A 20,634-nucleotide genomic window follows, 5' to 3' on the forward strand; every position below is an offset into this window, starting at 1 on the left:
AGATGAGGCCGAGACGCCTCCTCGGTACGTCTAGGTCCCAGAGCCCGAAGGACGGTATATTTGGACCATTTGTCATCTCCTCTGGCAGCAGAACATAAGTGTTTGACTACACGAGATCTCTGCTTTATTTTATGTAGGACCGCGCATGGTGAGTGACGGGGAGAGTGTTTAGGGACTAAGGGGGCAGGTCATTGCCCCTTCTAGACTTCTCTCATAGAGGGATCAAAACACAGGATGACATATGGCTTGTTTTCGGGGTAATTATGTAACTATTTGGATAAAAGCAAATACCGTTACTATGCCACCGAGTCTTAGTTTGAGATGTTGAGGCCTAGAGATGGTTCTTACCAGACATAGCACAATGTGGGATTTTTGACTATATTTTAGTTTTAAGTCTCAGCATAGGTCATCTCCTCTCGAGAGGTAAGAATGGTGTTTATCTAATTAAGGAAAGCAAATAAAGCCACTATAAAATCACAGGTGAGCATGGCCTCCATAAAACCATGGCAGGAGAGCATGGCCTCCATAAAACCATGGCAGGAGAGCATGGCCTCCATAAAACCATGGCAGGAGAGCATGGCCTCCATAAAACCATGGCAGGAGAGCATGGCCTTCATAAAACCATGGCAGGAGAGCATGGCCTCCATAAAACCATGGCAGGAGACATAGCCTCCATAAAACCATGGCAGGAGAGCATGGCCTCCATAAAACCATGGCAGGAGAGCATGGCCTCCATAAAACCATAGCAGAGGAGCATAGCCTCCATAAAACCATGGCAGGAGAGCATGAGCTCCATAAAACCATGGCAAAAGAGCATGGCCTCAATAAAACCATGACAGGAGAGCATGGCCTCCATAAAACCATGACAGGAGAGCATGGCCTCCATAAAACCATGACAGGAGAGCATGGCCTCCATAAAACCATGACAGGAGAGCATGGCCTCCATAAAACCATAGCAGGAGATCATGGCCTCCATTTAATCACAGGAGAGCATGGCCTCCATATAATCATAGAAGGAGAGAATGGCCTCCATAAAACCATGGCAGGAGAGCATGGCCTCCATATAATCACAGAAGGAGAGCATGGCCTCCATATAATCATAGAAGGCAAGGATTGCCTCCATTTAATCATAGGGGTGAGAATAGCCTCCATACAACCATGGGAAATAGGCTTGGCCTACATATAACCTTGGGAGGTAGGCATGGCCTCCGTACAATCATGGGAGATGGAAATGGCCTTCGTACAATCTCAAGACAGAAATTGTCCTCCATATAATCACAGGAGGTAATCAAGGCTTTCCTAAAATCACTAGAGATAATCATGGCCTCTGCACAATCACGAGATGCGAGCATAGCCTCCATACAATCACGAGACGTGAGCATGGCCTTGAAATAATCACGAGATGTGAGCATGGCCTCCATACAATCATCACGAGAGGTGAGCATGGCCTCCATACAATCACGAGACGTGAGCATGGCCTTGAAATAATCACGAGATGTGAGCATGACCTCCATACAATCATCACGAGAGGTGAGCATGGCATCCATACAATCATCATGAGAGGTGAGCATGGCCTCCATACAATCATCACGAGGCGTGAGCATGGCCTCCATACAATCACGAGACGTGAGCATGGCCTCCATACAATCACGAGGCGTGAGCATGGCCTCCATACAATCACGAGGCGTGAGCATGGCCTCCATACAATCACGAGGCGTGAGCATGGCCTCCATACAATCACGAGACGTGAGCATGGCCTCCATACAATCATGAGGCGTGAGCATGGCCTCCATACAACCACGAGGCGTGAGCATGGCCTCCATACAATCACGAGACGTGAGCATGGCCTCCATACAACCACGAGGCGTGAGCATGGCCTCCATACAATCACGAGGCGTGAGCATGGCCTCCATACAATCACGAGGCGTGAGCATGGCCTCCATACAACCACGAGGCGTGAGCATGGCCTCCATACAATCACGAGGCGTGAGCATGGCCTCCATACAACCACGAGGCGTGAGGATGGCCTCCATACAACTACAGGGAGACAATTGTCTTGGCTGCAGTCTCTCGATGTCTGAGGTCAGATCGGGCTAGAGATGGAAACGCTTCATGACCCCTTTGAATTTAAATGCTTTTTGTCTAATATATATGAGATACAATAATTTCTGCATTCCTTGCAACTTCTTAACTGACCCAATAAACTGATAAAAAATAAATGATGAGACATTTGTTAAGATATTTACCCCCCGTCCCAGCACCACACATTGTAATGGCAACAACGAAGAAGAGAAACTAGCAGGTAGCTTGAGCGCTTTCCACATAAATTAGCTGGGAGTGTAGGATTCATACACTGAGTAAGCTACTGGTGGTCCGGCTATCTCCTAAACACCTCCACATTCACAATGTTTAGAATTGCAGAAATGCTAAGGTTTGGCCTAATAAGCTTGGGTCATACATCACAGCTCCCTTCCCTACTGAAAAAGTACCGTATATAAAAGTAAGTGCAGTAGGGAGCTTTACGTGGCCTTCCTGACACTATTGGTTACAGTTTAATTCTCCACCTTCCTGTTCTGCAGCTATTGGTTGAAATTTTATTTTTCCAACTTCCTGCTCTGCAGCTATTGGCTGAAGTTACATCTCACTAACTTCCTGCTCTTCAGCTACTGGTTGTGTCATGGCCTGTTTGGTAGTTGTTGGTCTGTGCTCCAGGGGTTAATGCTTGTAGCCGCTCTTTGGCTATGGGATGGCTTTATAGCCTCTGTTAGGCCTCGCTCCTTGTGCGTTATACTTCGGCCCTCGGCTAAGTTAGTTGACCCCTGTGTGCCTGTGCCTTGTGCCTGTTTTCGTGTTGGATCTCTTGGTTCTGACCCGGTCTGTCCCTCCGTTGTGTATTTGACTACTGATTTGGTACTGTCTGCTTGCTTGCCTGGTTCTTGACTCTTGCGTGGTTTTGTGACTATCCGTCCTGTCTGTCCCTTTGGTTCCGTTATTGCCCCTCTCGGTTTTCTGACTCTTTTGGCTTGGCCCTGACTATTCTTCTGCTTCTAGTTCTGGTACCCGGCTGCTCTCTACTCGCTTTACCTTCCTGTGGTCCGGCTAGCCTCCGCCACGTCCCGCTATCTCCTCCAGGCATCCTGTAGTTGGCTGCACCCCGGTCCCTCCCAGTGCGGTCACGTGACCGCAGGTCCTGCTCACCGGCAGTTGCGTGCTGTCCCATCTCTCCCCCCAGACGCTGCAAGCCCCGCTTACCCGCACTTCACAGGACATGTACTGACCGGTGGGTATCCATTGCACTGTTCATGACAGGTTGAAGTTTAATTTCTCCAACTTCCTGCTCTGCAGCTATTGGTTGCAGTTACATCTCAGTGACTTCCTGCTCTGAAGCCATTGGTTGAAGTTACAGCTCACTAACTTCCTGCTCTGCAGCCATTGGTTGAAGTTACATCTCACTAACTTCCTGCCCTGCAGCTATTGGTTGAAGTTACATCTCACTGACTTCCTCCTCTGAAGCCATTGGTTGAAGTTACATCTCACTAACTTCCTGCCCTGCAGCTATTGGTTGAAGTTACATCTCACTAAATTCCTCCTCTGAAGCCATTGGTTGAAGTTACATCTCACTAACTTCCTGCTCTGCAGCTATTGGTTGAAGTTACACCTCACTGGCTTCCTGCTCTGCAGCAATTGGTTGAAGTTACATCTCACAAACTTCCTGATCTGCAGCTATTGCTTGAAGTTTCCTTTAGGTAAATTCTAACATTCGATTTTTTTGAAGCCACCACTACGGGGAGTTCACCACAAACAACTGTATATAACTACCACTGAACAATACGGTAAGAGAAACTACAATTAATGCCCCCTGGTGGCAACTACGGGAAGCAAGAATTTCCACATTCATTTAATTTTTTGGTTGTGTGGGGATATGTAAATTTATAAAAAGATGACAGATTATAAAACTAATGGAAACTTTACTGACGCAAGCTGGAAAAAAGTAAATAAAATAAGTTGGTGGTCCTCTGTATCGAATGATTATATACAGCAAGAAAAAAAATGAGACATTATATATAGTATAGAGACGAACCAGAGGGTGAAGGAGTGAGAGATCCCAGAGATATACAACCCTCTGCCCCGTGCTCAAACAACGCTGTGACACTAACAGCTTTTAGGACACGTTCATCTTCTAGTTTATTATGGTGGATAATATACTAAAGGCTATTAAATCACTGGATATTTGGTCAGTAAAGCAAAGGAGAAAATTAAAAACTTGAGACCAAACTACAAAATTCCATTAATCCGGCAATTGATAATCATGAAAGTTTGATAATCTGGAAAGTAGAGAGAAGAGGAAATACCAAGGATTAAATAAAGGTGGCCGATTTTGTGCTACTTGGGCTTTATCCCTTGTGAATAAACAGATAATTTGTCACCTCTGTTTATTGACAGATTTAGGCTGGGGTACCACAAAGCGGTCATTATGTGGCTAGCCCCCTGTAGTAACCCAGGAGTTGTCCAAACTGGACAACCCCTTTAACGAAGAATAGATAAAAATGGCTCACCTGACAAACCTTAAAAGAGGTTTTTCAAGATATAACACGAAGACTAAAATAGAGATTGACACAGCCTGATTACCTCTGTCAAATAGCAGAGGAGCCTCAGCAGACCTTACACCATCAGAGTGCAGCTCTCCGCTGGGTCTGCCAATGCCAATTAGGTTGATTCATGTCATTTAGGTTAAACCTGCGGTACCAAAGACTGCTATATGTCTGGATGGGATGGTACTGCAGTTGAGAACCCTCTAGCTATCACTGTGCCCATCCACCCTGGTCCCATCACACATGAAAAATATGAATAGAAAGGAAAGATCTGATAATTTCATAGTTTTAAACAACCAAGACCCTGTAATGCAGTGAATTAGTGGTGGGGGAGATTTCCATTTCACTATCAGAATATTGACACAGTAGAAGTTCTCATTTAAATAAGGTGGTAAGAATAGCAGCAACAGTGTAAAGTGTACTATATGTCAAGGACTGCAATGGGAACGTCCTTAACACCATATTTCTAGTGATACTGGGTGTGTCAGCCCAAGAACCCACACCTATGTAAAATTATGACTGTCAAAATACAGCATGAAAGTGGTTCCCCTTCTAATCACAGGCACATTTATATAGCAATAACAGTAGCAACAGTATAGGGTGTTGATGAGGTACTGTAATGGGCACGTACGACACCCCATAAATCGAACATTGATCAATGCTGCACTCAAAAGCAGACATAAATATATTGCCTCATAACTTACACTCATATTTCGGTCCCAGATCTGTATCGTGCCATCCTGACATCCGGCAGCTATAAGTTTGCCATCTCTACTGTATGTAGCGCAGGTTGGGATAACACGTTTACCTTGCGCAGATCTTGGCTTAAAGATACTTTTATGCTTCTTGTCATTGGAAACGTCCCAAGTCCGGACGGTTCTGTTGAAGAAGAAAATAAATTGTAATTTTTTTTGTGATTTTTTTTTTTTCAAATTCTTTATTTATGAATTTTAAAACATAAAGTACAATTGAACTCACAGTTCAATATATCACAAAGAGCGATGTCATTTGTATAAACCCAATTATACATGTGAGTTTGTATATATTATAAAACAGGAAATTAGTATATCGGTACAAACGTAATGACATGTACAAAAAAAATAACCAGGTGTAACAAACAACTAACAGTTGGCGACACAATTTGTGATTTTTTTAAAGAAAATAAATTGTGATTTTTTTAAAGAAAATAAATTATAATTTTTTTTTGTGATTTTTTTTCCATAATCATCACAATAAAACCAAATAGTCTACAAAAAGTATTTGTTGCCAGATTTCACATTAAAAATACAAATGTTATTGCACAAATCTCAGACCTGAAGAGGTTGGTGTGCTTGCTTTTAAATATTACATCAGAATGGCAGTGTCACGGCTTTACAGCGTTCTCTCTAGGTTTGCATGGGTTTCCTCCGGGCACTCCGGTCTCCTCCCACATTCAAAAGACATACTGATAGGGAATTTAGATTGTGAGCCCCATTGGGGACAGCGATGATAATGTGTGCAAACTGTAAAGCGCTGCGGAATATGTTCACGCTATATAAAAATAAAGATTATTACAGAGACAGAGAGGAGCCAGAAGACCACAGTGTCTGATTTCTCCTACTCCTGCGCTGTTTAGAATCACTTTACCTTCATATTAAATGGTGCAGATTTCCTTTAGCTGTGCATTGATTAATCTGCTCAGTTGAGAGCTCTTGGAAGCTGTCCTCCATTAAGGCTCTCAGCTGTTCACTGTTAGCCACTCCCATCACCTGGGCCCTGGATAGCACTCATTGTCAGAGGAGATAGCTTCATGCTACATGGTTAGGAGATGGTGGTTTGTTGTTGTTATTGTTGTTTGAGTAGGCATATGGTGGATTTATCTGAGACTGTTGCTAGGTTTTGGTTGTGTGCCAACTTCCTTCCTTCTCCTACTTTGGTAATTTCCCATCCTCCACTCCTCGGTGTTTACCTCTGTTTATGTGAGTATATTTGTATGAGTGGTATTTTCCTTTATCCCTGTTCGTATTACCTTGTGAGTCTTGTTGGTGTATTACGGTACACTACTACTCCCCTCTTCCCTGGGTGCGGAAAGGGTAGAGACTGAAGGCGGATTCAAGAACTAAGGCAAAGTACGTGGCCCCAACATCTTCACCATCAGAAGTAATCTGGGGAACAGGGCGAGCTAGGGCGCTCCTAGCGTTAGGGACAGGGAAGGAGCTTGTGGTCCCGGAATACCTGACAACAGAGTCGTGACAGGCAGTACATTTCTTAAAAATGTAAATTTGATATGAGCACCTAGCCTGAATGACAGCTCCCCAGTGTCCCTCCTCCCTGCTGCTGCTGATGAATCTCCACTCACTTAGTCTGTGAGTCCGTAAGCAAAAACAGGCGATTTAAAGGATCGGTGAGGGTAGGTATTTATTTTAAAATCTGTAATATCTTCTGCACAACCACTTGAAAGGTAATGTCAAAGATTCAAATAAATCTTTTTATGTGCTGTGTCTCCGGATTGGTACCGAGCTGCAATACTATATACGGCCACACGAGTCATGTTACTTCTAAAAGAAAAAAAAAGTTTTTTTTCTTAATCTCATATATCCCTTTAAATACTGGAATTTCAGATACATTTTGGCAAGTCTATTGGCACGAGGTTAAAGGATTTGTCAATCAAATATCTAGTATTTCCCAGAAGGCTTTTATTTCCAATTTTTGAAGGCTTTCCTGGTGCAATTAAAGGCACGCACACATAGTTAGGAGAGCACAGAAAAGTCACACAAACATTCCAAAATATTTGACTTTTAATTGTCGTCCTTTCCTGTCTGATCTGTCCCCATCACCCCGTGCAGGAACGCGGCCGTTCTCACGTTTGTAGGGAGCACACATGGTGTCTGAACATGTAGCTGGGACACCCTGGGTTGTATCACGGCCTCCGATAGTCGTTATTCTCCCCTTACCGCATCCATCAAAGAGCCGGGAGCGGATTTCACATCGGGTTCATGTAAAATTGTGAGCACAGAGTCATTCATCTCTCGGTCGCATAATTATCACTAATCGTGTTTTCTTTTCACTGTTATTAAGGCGATTATGATAATGGGCTATGTGGACTGGCTAGCTAGTGGACAGGAGCCGGGCCGGCACGGAGAAGGCTGATACGTTACCGCAGCCACTTGTCAAGTCCGGCTGACACATAGCTCAAGGCTGCAAACTGGATCAGGACATGAAAAATATTATTATACTCTATTAGATTTACATTTCTTCATAAGTGAAGAATGTCCCAGAACCTGACGAGAAAAGATCTGCAGAAACTCACATCTACGGCGTACGGCGGGATTCTGAGCGTCTGCAAAATAAGCAAGATCTTATCATGAGTACTAAATACACGAAAAAAAAAAATCCAGCATTTCTTGGCTTAATCACATTTTTCTTGGATCTTTTTTTTTGTCTTATATTACAAATAAAACTAAGAAATATGTAAAAGAAATCTCAGGAGATCAGTCATGTCCCTTGTCTGGCTGTCAGACAACTGGCTGCAGCAGGAGCCTCCCCCTTCAGCTCTGCAGTAGCACAAAAGATCACTAAGCTGCATCCTCTGGGTAGAGGGGTCAGGACTTCAGTCACCACCAGAGATGAGCAACTGGCAGGCAGAAGCGATAACTAGATTACTTCTGTAATAGAAATATTCAGGTCTAGATTTAGTGTTGATTTTAGCCCCTAAAATGGAATCTGTCAGCAGAAATTTTTGCTATATAATCTGATAGCAGCATGATGTAGGGGCAGAGACCCCGATTCCAGCGATATGCCACTTAGTAGCAGTTGTGATGGAATCATAGCTTTTCTGCTGTTGCTGTAGCAGAGCTCAGAATGCTGAGCCCTGCAGAACCCCACCCACACCACTGATTGGCAGCTTCCTGTGTATAACCCCGCCCACACCACTGATTGGCAGCTTCCTGTGTATAACCCCACCCACACCACTGATTGGCAGCTTCCTGTCTATAACCCCACCCACAACACTGATTGGCAACTTCCTGTGTATAACCCTGCCCACACCACTGATTGGCAGCTTCCTGTGCATAACCCCGCCCACACCACTGATTGGCAGCTTCCTGTGGATAACCCCGCCCACACAACTGAATGGCAGCTTTCTGTTAACAAAGTATATGGACAGAAAGCTGCCAATCAGCGGAGTGGGCGGGCTGGACTTGGAGGCATGAGACACCTAGTCTTATAGTGATAATCTCCTGTTAATAAAACACTTATTTTATTGAAACATAGCCCAGTAAGTGACACATAGCTGGAATCAGGGTCTCTGCCCCTACATCACGCTGCTCTCTGATTACATAGCAGAAACCTGCTGACATATTCCCTTTTACAAGCAAACTGGGCTTTACTCGCCCTCCACGGGCGTCTGTTATTGTCTGCAGTGCTGACGTCCCGTCGATAGTTCTGTAACCAAACGCTGAGCTCAGGGGCTCTGAGAGCCTAATCCGTCCATTTGGGCAGAGCTGCTGGGTTCTCTCTGATAGACAGCGCTGCAGCCAATGTGATGTCCGCGATGCACAAAAGGAGAGACAGGGAACAGTGCAAAACAAAGTGCCGGTGGGAAAGAGTGGGGGGACAGGAAAACCCCTTGACTACCTTTGACACATGTACATCAAAGCTGGGTCCCTGCCTTTGATGGGGGTTCACACACTGAGTCCACATCTTTCCCTGCACTTGATGTCTGATTTAATCAGCCATCATGTTCCTCCAACACCAGTGGGTGGATCGGTGCTCCGCCTGCAGCTGCCAACCAATTATCAATCTCTGAGAGCGGTATTTAACAGGCCCCATCAGGAAGCGTGCCATTCATCCCACCCATCAGCACCCCTGTCACGTAATCGGGGGGTGCCTATAGGTTACCATGATGGTCGGGGGTCTGCGGATGACCCCCATGCTTGTCATTAGGAGCCTCCGGCGTAAGCTGACACGTGATTTCTCCTGTATATATCAGTGCTGAACCTCTGTTGTGTATAGCACAAGCGATCGGATGATCACAGCTTCAAGTCCCATAAGGAGATTATTAAATACACTAAAAAGTGTATAAAAAAGTTAAAAAATATGAAAAAAAAGTACAAATCACCCCCTTTTGCCCCATTAAAAATAAAACAAATTATTAAAAATACACATATATGGTATTGCCGAGTTCAGAAATGCCCGATCTATCAAGATATAAAAACAATTAATTCGATCGATCAACGGCGTAACAAGAAAAAACAACGAAGAGACAGAATTATGTTTTTTTTGATCGTACAACATTGCAATAAGAGGCAATCAAGACATGTTACCTAATTAATGTGTTCATTTTATTATATGGGTGGAGAAAACGATTATGTATAGTTTCTTAAAAGTGATATTGTACCTTGTCTTTTCTATGCTTTTTTTTCTTTTGCACTTTTTTTTTTGTGTTTTTTGATTTTCAGTTGGAGACTCATGTAACTCATTGACGGTCAGTTGGATTATTGGTGGTCAGGATTACACTGGCTTTGGTCCTAATATTTTCTATACAGGGCAGACATGGGGTCTATAGCTGGGCCCACCACTCACATAGCAATTTATTGCGACGTTGCAAAAGAGCCGACAGGAAGAAAAAAAAAAAAAAAGAAGGTGAGTGCCGTTCTTCTGTGTAACCAAAGTCAACAACTAAGCGTTAAACGGCCGGGATCTGAGATATCTCCCATCCTGCCCACAGCAAGGGAAAGGAAACACCTCCAAACCTGGCGATTCTGCCAAGACCAGCCAATTATCTTATGTGAATGGGGGCTTGGCTCTCCCCCGACAGATGATATCAATGTGGAAAAAAAAATTGGGTATGTAGAATTACAGGGGAGGAGAAGCCGCTACATTAAAAGGTCCCATTAAGTAAAAAATGAAGTGAAGCCACCGATTTTGGCCTTGTTGGCCGACCATCTAATGTGTATGGGGGTCCCATGACCACATAAGGATCGGATGGTCGGAATTCAAATGCTCGGCCTGGAGTAGGGAGCCTAGAAATGTCCCATCATGGCGGACATCCTTCATCCTACCATCAATCCTAAAGAGCGATCGCTCCGGTACAATGAGGCGCGAGCTGAAGAATCCGTAAGACAATGCTGCGATGTGCAGCTCACATCTGCTCCGCATATTTCCCGCTTTTACGGCCGCCCCGAGAGCGATTCCCGGTCACTTAAAACACTACAATGAATGAAATATTCCTGGAGGAAGTTGGGGGGGAGCTGGGACGAGTCCAACAAGCAGAAAACCCAACCAGTTCCAAGCCTATATATATATATAAAAGGATGATCTGCTCTGTGTGTGAAACAACATGGCGCCCTGCGGAGCTCAGGAAACCTGCTAAGGCATGTCAAATATATGCAGCCCCCCGTCCGTCAGGAACATTAATTAGCCCACCCATTTAGAAATAGATGCTGGAGATATTTTATTGTAGAGGCTAGAGGGGGGAAGCACAAGGAGAGGTCATCTACGGCTTCCCACCGCAGTGAATAATGGCATGGCGTTGATGGGGGTCCTAGTCACAGGTCCCAAATGATCGTCTGATTAAAGAGGTTTTTAATTCACCCCCCCGACCACCCACTAAACAAGATAGTGCCACCATGCCCAGTTCACTTCTCTATAGTTTTCTCCTGCTCTACAGCCACATCAGTGAGTTGTAAAAATAAAATAAAAAAGAGTAGCATGTGGGGTTTTGGAAAGGGGTTGTAAGGTTGAGACATCCATCTTAATTAATATCCCTTCAATGATGATCTCAATATGAAGTGTACGTCATAATCACAGCCAGTGACCGGAGAGAGAGTAGGCGCCTATGATATATCGAACTTATAAACATATAGTCTTGAAGTTTTGCAGTTTTCACACTGAGCCTCATAATAGGCTGATGCTTCACCAGTGCAGCCAGTGACAGGAGAAAATTAAGTGATAGTGGGTGTAAATATAGGGTATGTGTCGAATATTTTATATATGTATTATAAAAGTGTAATTCGGAAGATCTGCCTTTTTTCACACTGAGCCTTATATTAGGGGGTTACCTCCTGTTTTGTAAAAATCACTTCACAGCAGTCATTTCATTATCATCCCAGAAAGGATTGCATATCATCTATATGTAGGATAGTATTATGCACTTTTGCATAACGTTGTATCACTATTTTGCTGCCTTCACTCGTGGGATGTTAAGGCTGTAATTTTTTTTTTTTTTTTTATTTTTTTTTTAAAGAAAAGGCATTATTTCTTTCCCCACAGATTGCACAACAGACCCCAGAGAAGTGTGCAGCTCAGCAGACAGGAGCCCACAGCTCAGCAGACAGGACCCCACGTCTGAGAAGAGAGGAGCCCACAGCTCAGCAGACAGGAGCCCACGCCCGAGCAGACGGGAGCCCACGCCCGAGCAGACGGGAGCGCACAGCTCAACAGACGGGAGCGCACAGCTCAACAGACGGGAGCGCACAGCTCAACAGACGGGAGCGCACAGCTCAGCAGATGGGAGCGCACAGCTCAGCAGACGGGAGCGCACAGCTCAGCAGACGGGAGCGCACAGCTCAGCAGACGGGAGCGCACAGCTCAGCAGACGGGAGCGCACGTCTGAGCAGACGGAGCCCACAGCTCAGCAGACAGGAGCCCACGTCTGAGCAGACAGGAGCCCACGTCTGAGCAGACAGGAGCCCACAGCTCAGCAGACGGGAGCCCACAGCTCAGCAGACGGGAGCCCACAGCTCAGCAGACGGGAGCCCACAGCTCAGCAGACGGGAGCCCACGTCTGAGCAGATGGGAGCCCACGTCTGAGCAGACGGGAGCCCACAGCTCGGCAGACGGGAGCGCACAGCTCGGCAGACGGGAGAGCACAGCTCGGCAGACGGGAGAGCACAGCTCGGCAGACGGGAGAGCACAGCTCGGCAGACGGGAGAGCACAGCTCGGCAGACGGGAGAGCACAGCTCGGCAGACGGGAGAGCACAGCTCGGCAGACGGGAGAGCACAGCTCGGAAGACGGGAGAGCACAGCTCGGCAGACGGGAGAGCACAGCTCGGCAGACGGGAGAGCACAGCTCGGAAGACGGGAGAGCACAGCTCGGCAGACGGGAGAGCACAGCTCGGCAGACGTGAGAGCACAGCTCGGCAGACGGGAGAGCACAGCTCGGCAGACGGGAGAGCACAGCTCGGCAGACGGGAAAGCACAGCTCGGCAGACGGGAGAACACAGCTCGGCAGACGGGAGAACACACCTCGGCAGACGGGAGAGCACAGCTCGGCAGACGGGAGCGCACAGCTCGGCAGACGGGAGCGCACAGCTCGGCAGACGGGAGGGCACAGCTCGGCAGACGGGAGGGCACAGCTCGGCAGACGGGAGCGCACAGCTCGGCAGACGGGAGCGCACAGCTCGGCAGACGGGAGCGCACAGCTCGGCAGATGGGAGCGCACAGCTCGGCAGACGGGAGCGCACAGCTCGGCAGACGGGAGCGCACAGCTCGGCAGACGGGAGCGCACAGCTCGGCAGACGGGAGCGCACAGCTCGGCAGACGGGAGCGCACAGCTCGGCAGACGGGAGAGCACAGCTCGGCAGACGGAAGAGCACAGCTCGGCAGACGGGAGAGCACAGCTCGGCAGACGGGAGAGCACAGCTCGGCAGACGGGAGAGCACAGCTCGGAAGACGGAAGAGCACAGCTCGGCAGACGGGAGAGCACAGCTCGGCAGACGGGAGAGCACAGCTCGGCAGACGGGAGAGCACAGCTCGGCAGACGGGAAAGCACAGCTCGGCAGACGGGAAAGCACAGCTCGGCAGACGGGAGAACACAGCTCGGCAGACGGGAGAACACACCTCGGCAGACGGGAGAACACAGCTCGGCAGACGGGAGAACACAGCTCGGCAGACGGGAGAGCACAGCTCGGCAGACGGGAGCGCACAGCTCGGCAGACGGGAGCGCACAGCTCGGCAGACGGGAGGGCACAGCTCGGCAGACGGGAGCGCACAGCTCGGCAGACGGGAGCGCACAGCTCGGCAGACGGGAGCGCACAGCTCGGCAGACGGGAGCGCACAGCTCGGCAGACGGGAGCGCACAGCTCGGCAGACGGGAGCGCACAGCTCGGCAGACGGGAGCGCACAGCTCGGCAGACGGGAGCGCACAGCTCGGCAGACGGGAGCGCACAGCTCGGCAGACGGGAGCGCACAGCTCGGCAGACGGGAGCGCACAGCTCGGCAGACGGGAGCGCACAGCTCGGCAGACGGGAGCGCACAGCTCGGCAGACGGGAGAGCACAGCTCGGCAGACGGGAGAGCACAGCTCGGCAGACGGGAGAGCACAGCTCGGCAGACGGGAGAGCACAGCTCGGCAGACGGGAGAGCACAGCTCGGAAGACGGAAGAGCACAGCTCGGCAGACGGGAGAGCACAGCTCGGCAGACGGGAGAGCACAGCTCGGCAGACGGGAAAGCACAGCTCGGCAGACGGGAGAACACAGCTCGGCAGACGGGAGAACACACCTCGGCAGACGGGAGAACACAGCTCGGCAGACGGGAGAACACAGCTCGGCAGACGGGAGAACACAGCTCGGCAGACGGGAGAACACAGCTCGGCAGACGGGAGAACACAGCTCGGCAGACGGGAGAACACAGCTCGGCAGACGGGAGAGCACAGCTCGGCAGACGGGAGAGCACAGCTCGGCAGACGGGAGAGCACAGCTCGGCAGACGGGAGAGCACAGCTCGGCAGACGGGAGAGCACAGCTCGGCAGACGGGAGAGCACAGCTCGGCAGACGGGAGCGCACAGCTCGGCAGACGGGAGCGCACAGCTCGGCAGACGGGAGCGCACAGCTCGGCAGACGGGAGCGCACAGCTCGGCAGACGGGAGCGCACAGCTCGGCAGACGGGAGCGCACAGATGGATCTGACGATAATTTGCAAATAAACTAATAGGACGAAAGAGACGGCACAACCTCCCCATGATCTCTAGTGCAGAACCTCAGCCACTTCGTGGGCCGCCTTATTTTAAAGTTTTTTTTTCTAAGGCTTGTAACATGGCACCCAATGGATGGATTTTAATGCTGGATTGTCTTTGACAAAACTCTACGTTTCAGTATGAAATCACACAAAGGTACAGTAGAGGACAATCGTCTGTGGGGCCATACAGGTAGAATGCAGCCGTAATAGAGCCGTGTGTTTGAGGCCCTATCTGGAGACAATAGGAAACATTGTTCAAATGGTTGTCAATACAATAGTGTCGGAAAGCCTCGCAACGTGGAGGTAAACTGATAAACAGCCCAAATTTTCCTATTTATAGATCTAAGACAACTTTGAAAAAAAACTCAGATCAAAACAGAGATTTTCCCAGAAGAAAACGGCTCGTAAAAGTCATACAAGTTATTTCTCTTTTCCTGGAGTCAAACGACTCAAATTCACTTTCTTTTGGATGGGATGAATTAACTAAATGAACCCTGCACGACAATCACCCACCGGGGAGCGGTTATGTGATGTCAGCGGAGGCGCAACCAGACACAAGGCAATAGGTTTCCAACCTGCTGGGAGTAGTAGTTTCATACCAGCTGCTTTAACCCCTTTAAGGCTTGCAAGACTACAAGGTTTCCCTTTTTTTCCCTCTAACATGGCTCTACGAGGTGACGAGTTGTGTTGTGTTAAGGAACTATTTGGGGGTTCACATATTAAAGGGAATCTAAATCTCTCTAACTCTTTCAAAGACAAGTCCAGTAATACCTTTACGTGGCAAGTACATTTCTCTATTATTGATAAATCAGGGCTTGAATCATTATGTAAACGATGAGCTATGATAGATCCGAAGCCACTGTCACTCCAGCTCTATTCCCTGCCTCCTCCTGTGTGACTTTAGGAAAAGGAGGCGGTGCTGGATGGGAAAAAGAGCTGGAGTGACAGAGGCTTCGGATCTACCATAGCTCTTCAGCCTCATTTGCATATCAAAGGAAATGCTAATTTCTCAGTAAAAGAGGAAAGGGATGTGAAATCCGGCTGACAGATTTTGCTTTAATGTAAATGTAATGGAAATTTGGTGTGTTCCCCTGAATATCTTCATTATCCTACAACCCAAAACAACTGTTTAGCACATTCAACTCTCTCCTCCGCCCACCACTGCCACCTCCAACTCCCCTCATCTCTGCCGAGGACTTTGCCACCTACTTCAAAAATAGGATAGACCAAACAAGGCAAACCTTTACTGTTCCACCACCCCAACCACTCCATATACCAGATCTCTGCCCTTCCCTAATAACTTATTCATATCCTTTCCAAATCACACCTCACCACCTGTGCACTTGACCCCATCCCTTCCCACCTGCTCCCCAACCTCACTAACATGCTCATTCCAGCCCTAACCCATCTCTTCAACCTATCGATATCTTCTGGTACCTTCCCCTCTGCCTTCAAACATGCCACCATCACACCCACCCTCAAAAAAATCTAACCTTGACCCAACTGCTATGCCCAGCTACCGCCCCATATCACTGCTCCCGTTTGCTTCCAAACTCCTTGAGCAGCATGTCCATGCTCAATTTTCCTCCCACCTCTCATCTAACTCTCTCCTTGACAACTTCCAATCTGGCTTCCACCTCCACCACTCCACCGAAACTGCCCTGACCAAAAAACGACTTACTCACAAGCCAAAGCTAACAGACAGTTCTCCATCCTCCTCCTTCTCGACCTGTCCCCTGCTTTCGACACAGTCGACCACTGCCTACTGCTACAGATTTTTTCTTCCCTCGGCATCAAAGACCTTGCCCTGTCCTGGATCTCCTCATACCTTTCCGACCGTACATTTAACGTTTCCCACTCTCACACTACCTCCTCATCCCGCCCCCTCTCTGTTGGAGTCCCTCAAGGCTCTGTCCTGGGGCCCCTTCTTTTTTCCCCATCTATGCCCTTTGCCTAGGATAACTCATAAAGTCCCATGGCTTCCAGTACCACCTGTATACGGACGACACTCAGATCTACCTCTCTGGCTCAGATGTCACCTCTCTGCTGTCCAGAATCCCGGAGTGTCTATCAGCCATATCCTCATCCTTCACCTCTCGCTTCCTAAAACTCAATGTAGACAAAACCGAACTCATCATCTTTCCCCCATCTCGCGTATCCCCCCTACCTGATCTATCTATCATGGTAAACGGCATCACGTTCTCTCCCGCACCTGAAATCCGCTGCCTCGGAGTAACTCTCGACTCTGCCCTGTCCTTCAAACCGCACGTCCAAACTCTTGCCACCTCCTGTCGCCTCCAACTCAAAAATATTGCCAGAATCCATCCTTTCCTCAGCCCTCAATTTACTAAAACTCTTGTACATGCCCTCATCATCCCCCGCCTCGATTACTGCAACACCCTCCTCTGTGGCCTCCCCGCTAACTCTCTTGCACCACTCCAGTCTGTCCTCAACTCCTCTGCACGCCTAATCCACCTCTGTCCTCGCTACTCCCCTGCTTCTCCCCTCTGCAAATCCCTCCACTGGCTCCCAATTCCCCAACGAATCCAGTTCAAATTACTAACACGGATCTACAAAGCCATCCACAACCTGTCCCCTCCCTATATCTCTGAACTAATCTCCCAATATCTTCTCTCATGTAATCTCTGATCCTCCCAAGACCTCCTACTCTCCTCCACACTTATTCGTTCCTCACACAACCGCCTCCAAGATTTCTCCCGAATATCCCCCATCCTCTGGAATTCCACGCCTCAACACGTCCGACTATCCAGCACCCTCGGATCCTTCAGATATCTATAACTCTGTATGTAACCCCTTCTCATGTACAGCACCATGGAATTAATGGTGCTATATAAATAATTAATAATAATAATATATTTAAATCTATGCAAATTTCTGGCATATATTATACTAAGATCCATTGGGATACAGTTTTTAGAAACGTATTTAAGGTCGGTGCAAAATAAACATTTTGGCTTGCGCAAAAAAATTTCATGGGAAAAGACTGGCGACCAGGTAATGATAAATCCTTCCAGAGTGTTGGCTATTCCCCAATATTCTTAACGTCAAAGAATGGGAACATTCTCATTTAAAGGGGATTTTCAGGATTAGAGAAAAACAGTGCGTATTTTTTTTTACTGAAACAGTCCCCACCTTTGAATGCACTCTGGTCTTGGTAGTGCAGCTTAACGGAGTTTCGATGACAGTAACAACCCATCGTTAGGATTTCTGAAGCAGACATGGTTTTCTAGTCTTGGATAACCACTATAAATCGAAAGGCTAAACAAATAAAGGCATGGACCTAACACTTCTCACAATGAGGATTTGCTACAAATGTATCCACAGTCTCTTCTGTTCTAATTGTTTGTAACAATGTATCAGGGGTTCCTTGGTGGAGGCGATTCTAGGATCTTCATCTCCAGGATAGATCATCAATAAGATTAACTATCGCACATCAGACGCCGGCTGGAAGTGATTGCTCCAAAGTTACCTCCAAATAGGGTGGTTTTCTGCCGGACCCGCAGCTTTATTACTGTGCCAGTCCCCGGACCCCTGGAGGATCATCTGCTTCTCCCGCCCTGTTGCATTGAAGCACGTGATGTGAATATTGACTGTCATGATCCAGACCGGGTTTTTAGTCCTGTTTTACCTTTTTTCCCGGTCTGGTCATGTCAAGAGTTAAACTTTCTCAGCCTCTGTCTGGGTTCAGGTTGGTTATTATTTATTATTATAGCGCCATTTATTCCATAGTGCTTTACATGTGAGGAGGGGTATACATAATAAAAACAGGTACAATAATCTTGAATACAAGTCATAACTGGTACAGGAGGAGAGAGGACCCTGCCCGCGGGGGCTCACAATCTACAAGGGATGGGTGAGAATACAGTAGGTGAGGGTAGAGCTGGTCATGCAGTGGTTTGGACGATCGGTGGTTACTGCAGGTTGTAGGCTTGTCGGAAGAGGTGGGTCTTCAGGTTCTTTTTGAAGGTTTTGATGGTAGGTGAGAGTCTGATATGTTATGGTAGAGAGTTCCAGAGTAGGGGTGATACGCGAGAGAAATCTTGTATACGATTGTGGGAAGAGGAGATAAGAGGGGAGTAGAGAAGGAGATCTTGTGAGGATCGGAGGTTGTGTGTAGGTAAGTACCGGGAGACGAGGTCACAGATGTATGGAGGAGACAGGTTGTGGATGGCTTTGTACGCCATGGTTAGGCTTTTGCACTGGAGTCTCTGGGCAATGGGGAGCCAGTGAAGGGATTGACAGAGGGGAGAGGCCGGGGAATAGCGGGGAGACAGGTGGATTAGTCACCTGCAGGCGATGTCAGTTATAGTTTTTGCCTACTGCTGCTTTTCCTGACTCTGATTTGTCCTGCTGCATTTGCTGTCTGAACCCGTGTCTCTGTTTTCCCCTATTCCCGTCTTGACTCCGTGTTTCCCTTTAGGCTAAGTGAACATGTTGCAGAATTGCCGCGGAAATTTCGGTGGCAATTCTGCAACTCCTGCCGCGGGTATATAGCATGCGGAATTGGCATGCATATTCCCGCAGAAAACTAGCGTTTTGCAAGCATAATTAGCTTGCAGAATGCTAGCGTTTTCCAAGCGATCTGTAGCATCGCTTGGAAAACTGATTGACAGGTTGGTCACACTTGTCAAACATAGTGTTTGACAAGTGTGACCAACTTTTTACTATTGATGCAGCCTATACCGCATCAATAGTAAAAGATAGAATGTTAAAAATAATAAAAAAAATAAAAAAAATGGTTATACTCACCTTCTGCAAACAGCCGTTCTCCTCAGCAGCTTCCATTCCTATAGATGGTGTGTGCAGGACCTTCGACGACGTCGCGGTCACGTGACCGCGACGTCATCGCGGTCATGTGACCGCGACGTCATCGCAGGTCCTTCACACACACCATCTATAGGAATGGAAGCGGCGACGTGCACCGCTGAGAGGCGGGAAGACTGCAGAGGCCATCAGAGGGTGAGTATATCACGATTTTTTACTTTAATTATTTTTTTTTTTACAATTATATGGTGCCCAGTCCGTGGAGGAAAGTCTCCTCTCCTCCACCCTGGGTACCAACCGCACATGATCTGCTTACTTCCCGCATGGTGGGCATAGCCCCATGCGGGAAGTAAGCAGATCAATGCATTCCTAGGTGTGCGGAATCCCCACGATTACGCAAATTTAATGAACATGCTGCGTGTTTTTCTGGAATGCGATTCCGCTCAGGAAAAAAATGCAGCATGTGCACAAAAAATGCGGATTGCATTCTATTAAATAGGATGCTTAATGTGAGCGTTTTTTTCGCGGTTTTATAGCAAAAAACACGTGACAAATCTGCTACGTGTGCACGCAGCCTTAGTGTGCCGACTCCCTGGTTTTGACTTGTATCCTGACCTGCTTCTGTCTTTTGTCCTATCTGCTCCTGACCGTTACTGATCCCTGGGCTTGTCCCTGACCATGAGTTTGCTTATTCCTTTGGTACTGCGCTACAGCCTAGGATTTTACCCAGCTTGTTTGACTATTCTGCTGCCGCCTGTGGTAGCCTCGCTGCTGCACTGCAGGCCAGCTCTTTTTAGGTGCAGTCCTGCATCCACTCTATTGCTATCTCATGAAGCCTGCACCTACCTGCATTGCAGCAGCGTGACTTTGACATTCATGTTACTATTGACTTACAGTAAAACAGAAATTTTGAAATTGAAGTGGAATCGAAAACCTAAAATGGTTTAGAAAGCTGGAGGACTTTTCACTTAAGGTTGTTAATAAAAAAAAAAAAAAAAAAAAAAAGTCCTTCAACCTTTCATCATTTTGGCTTGAAAACGTCTTGGGAAAAAGAACGATGAGGCTTGAACCTGCATCACACACAAGTGGCTGCTTCAGACGCTGCAGATCCTCAGGTGTCAAAGTTCTCTGACTACGGACACAAGATCAGTGTCCCCCAAGTTCTCCGCCACATTTGTCAGCTCAGGTGGCCTTAGGTGTCTGAATTGTGCTGCCAAACAGAAACGTGGAGCTTGTGAAAGTTATCAAATTCTGTGGCTTAGGAGCAAAGAATGAGGGAGAAGTGACAAGAACAACAAGAGGAGGCACAACTGCAAAACGC

The 20,634-nt window shown here is 47.6% G+C and overlaps 1 protein-coding gene across 3 annotated transcripts in view; it reads right to left on the reverse strand.

Moving 5' to 3' along the window:
- The window catches only part of WDR70 (WD repeat domain 70), a 309,631-nt gene that overhangs the window by 117,324 nt on the left and 171,673 nt on the right, over positions 1-20,634 (reverse strand). For all 3 annotated transcript variants that reach the window (XM_077281558.1, XM_077281566.1, XM_077281572.1), the window contains exon 10: positions 5,297-5,471. In XM_077281558.1, coding sequence (XP_077137673.1) covers positions 5,297-5,471 — 175 coding nt within the window. The remainder of the gene's footprint in view (positions 1-5,296; positions 5,472-20,634) is intronic.

This window comes from Ranitomeya variabilis, chromosome 1 (assembly GCF_051348905.1).
Source record: "Ranitomeya variabilis isolate aRanVar5 chromosome 1, aRanVar5.hap1, whole genome shotgun sequence".
NCBI lineage: Eukaryota > Metazoa > Chordata > Amphibia > Anura > Dendrobatidae > Ranitomeya > Ranitomeya variabilis.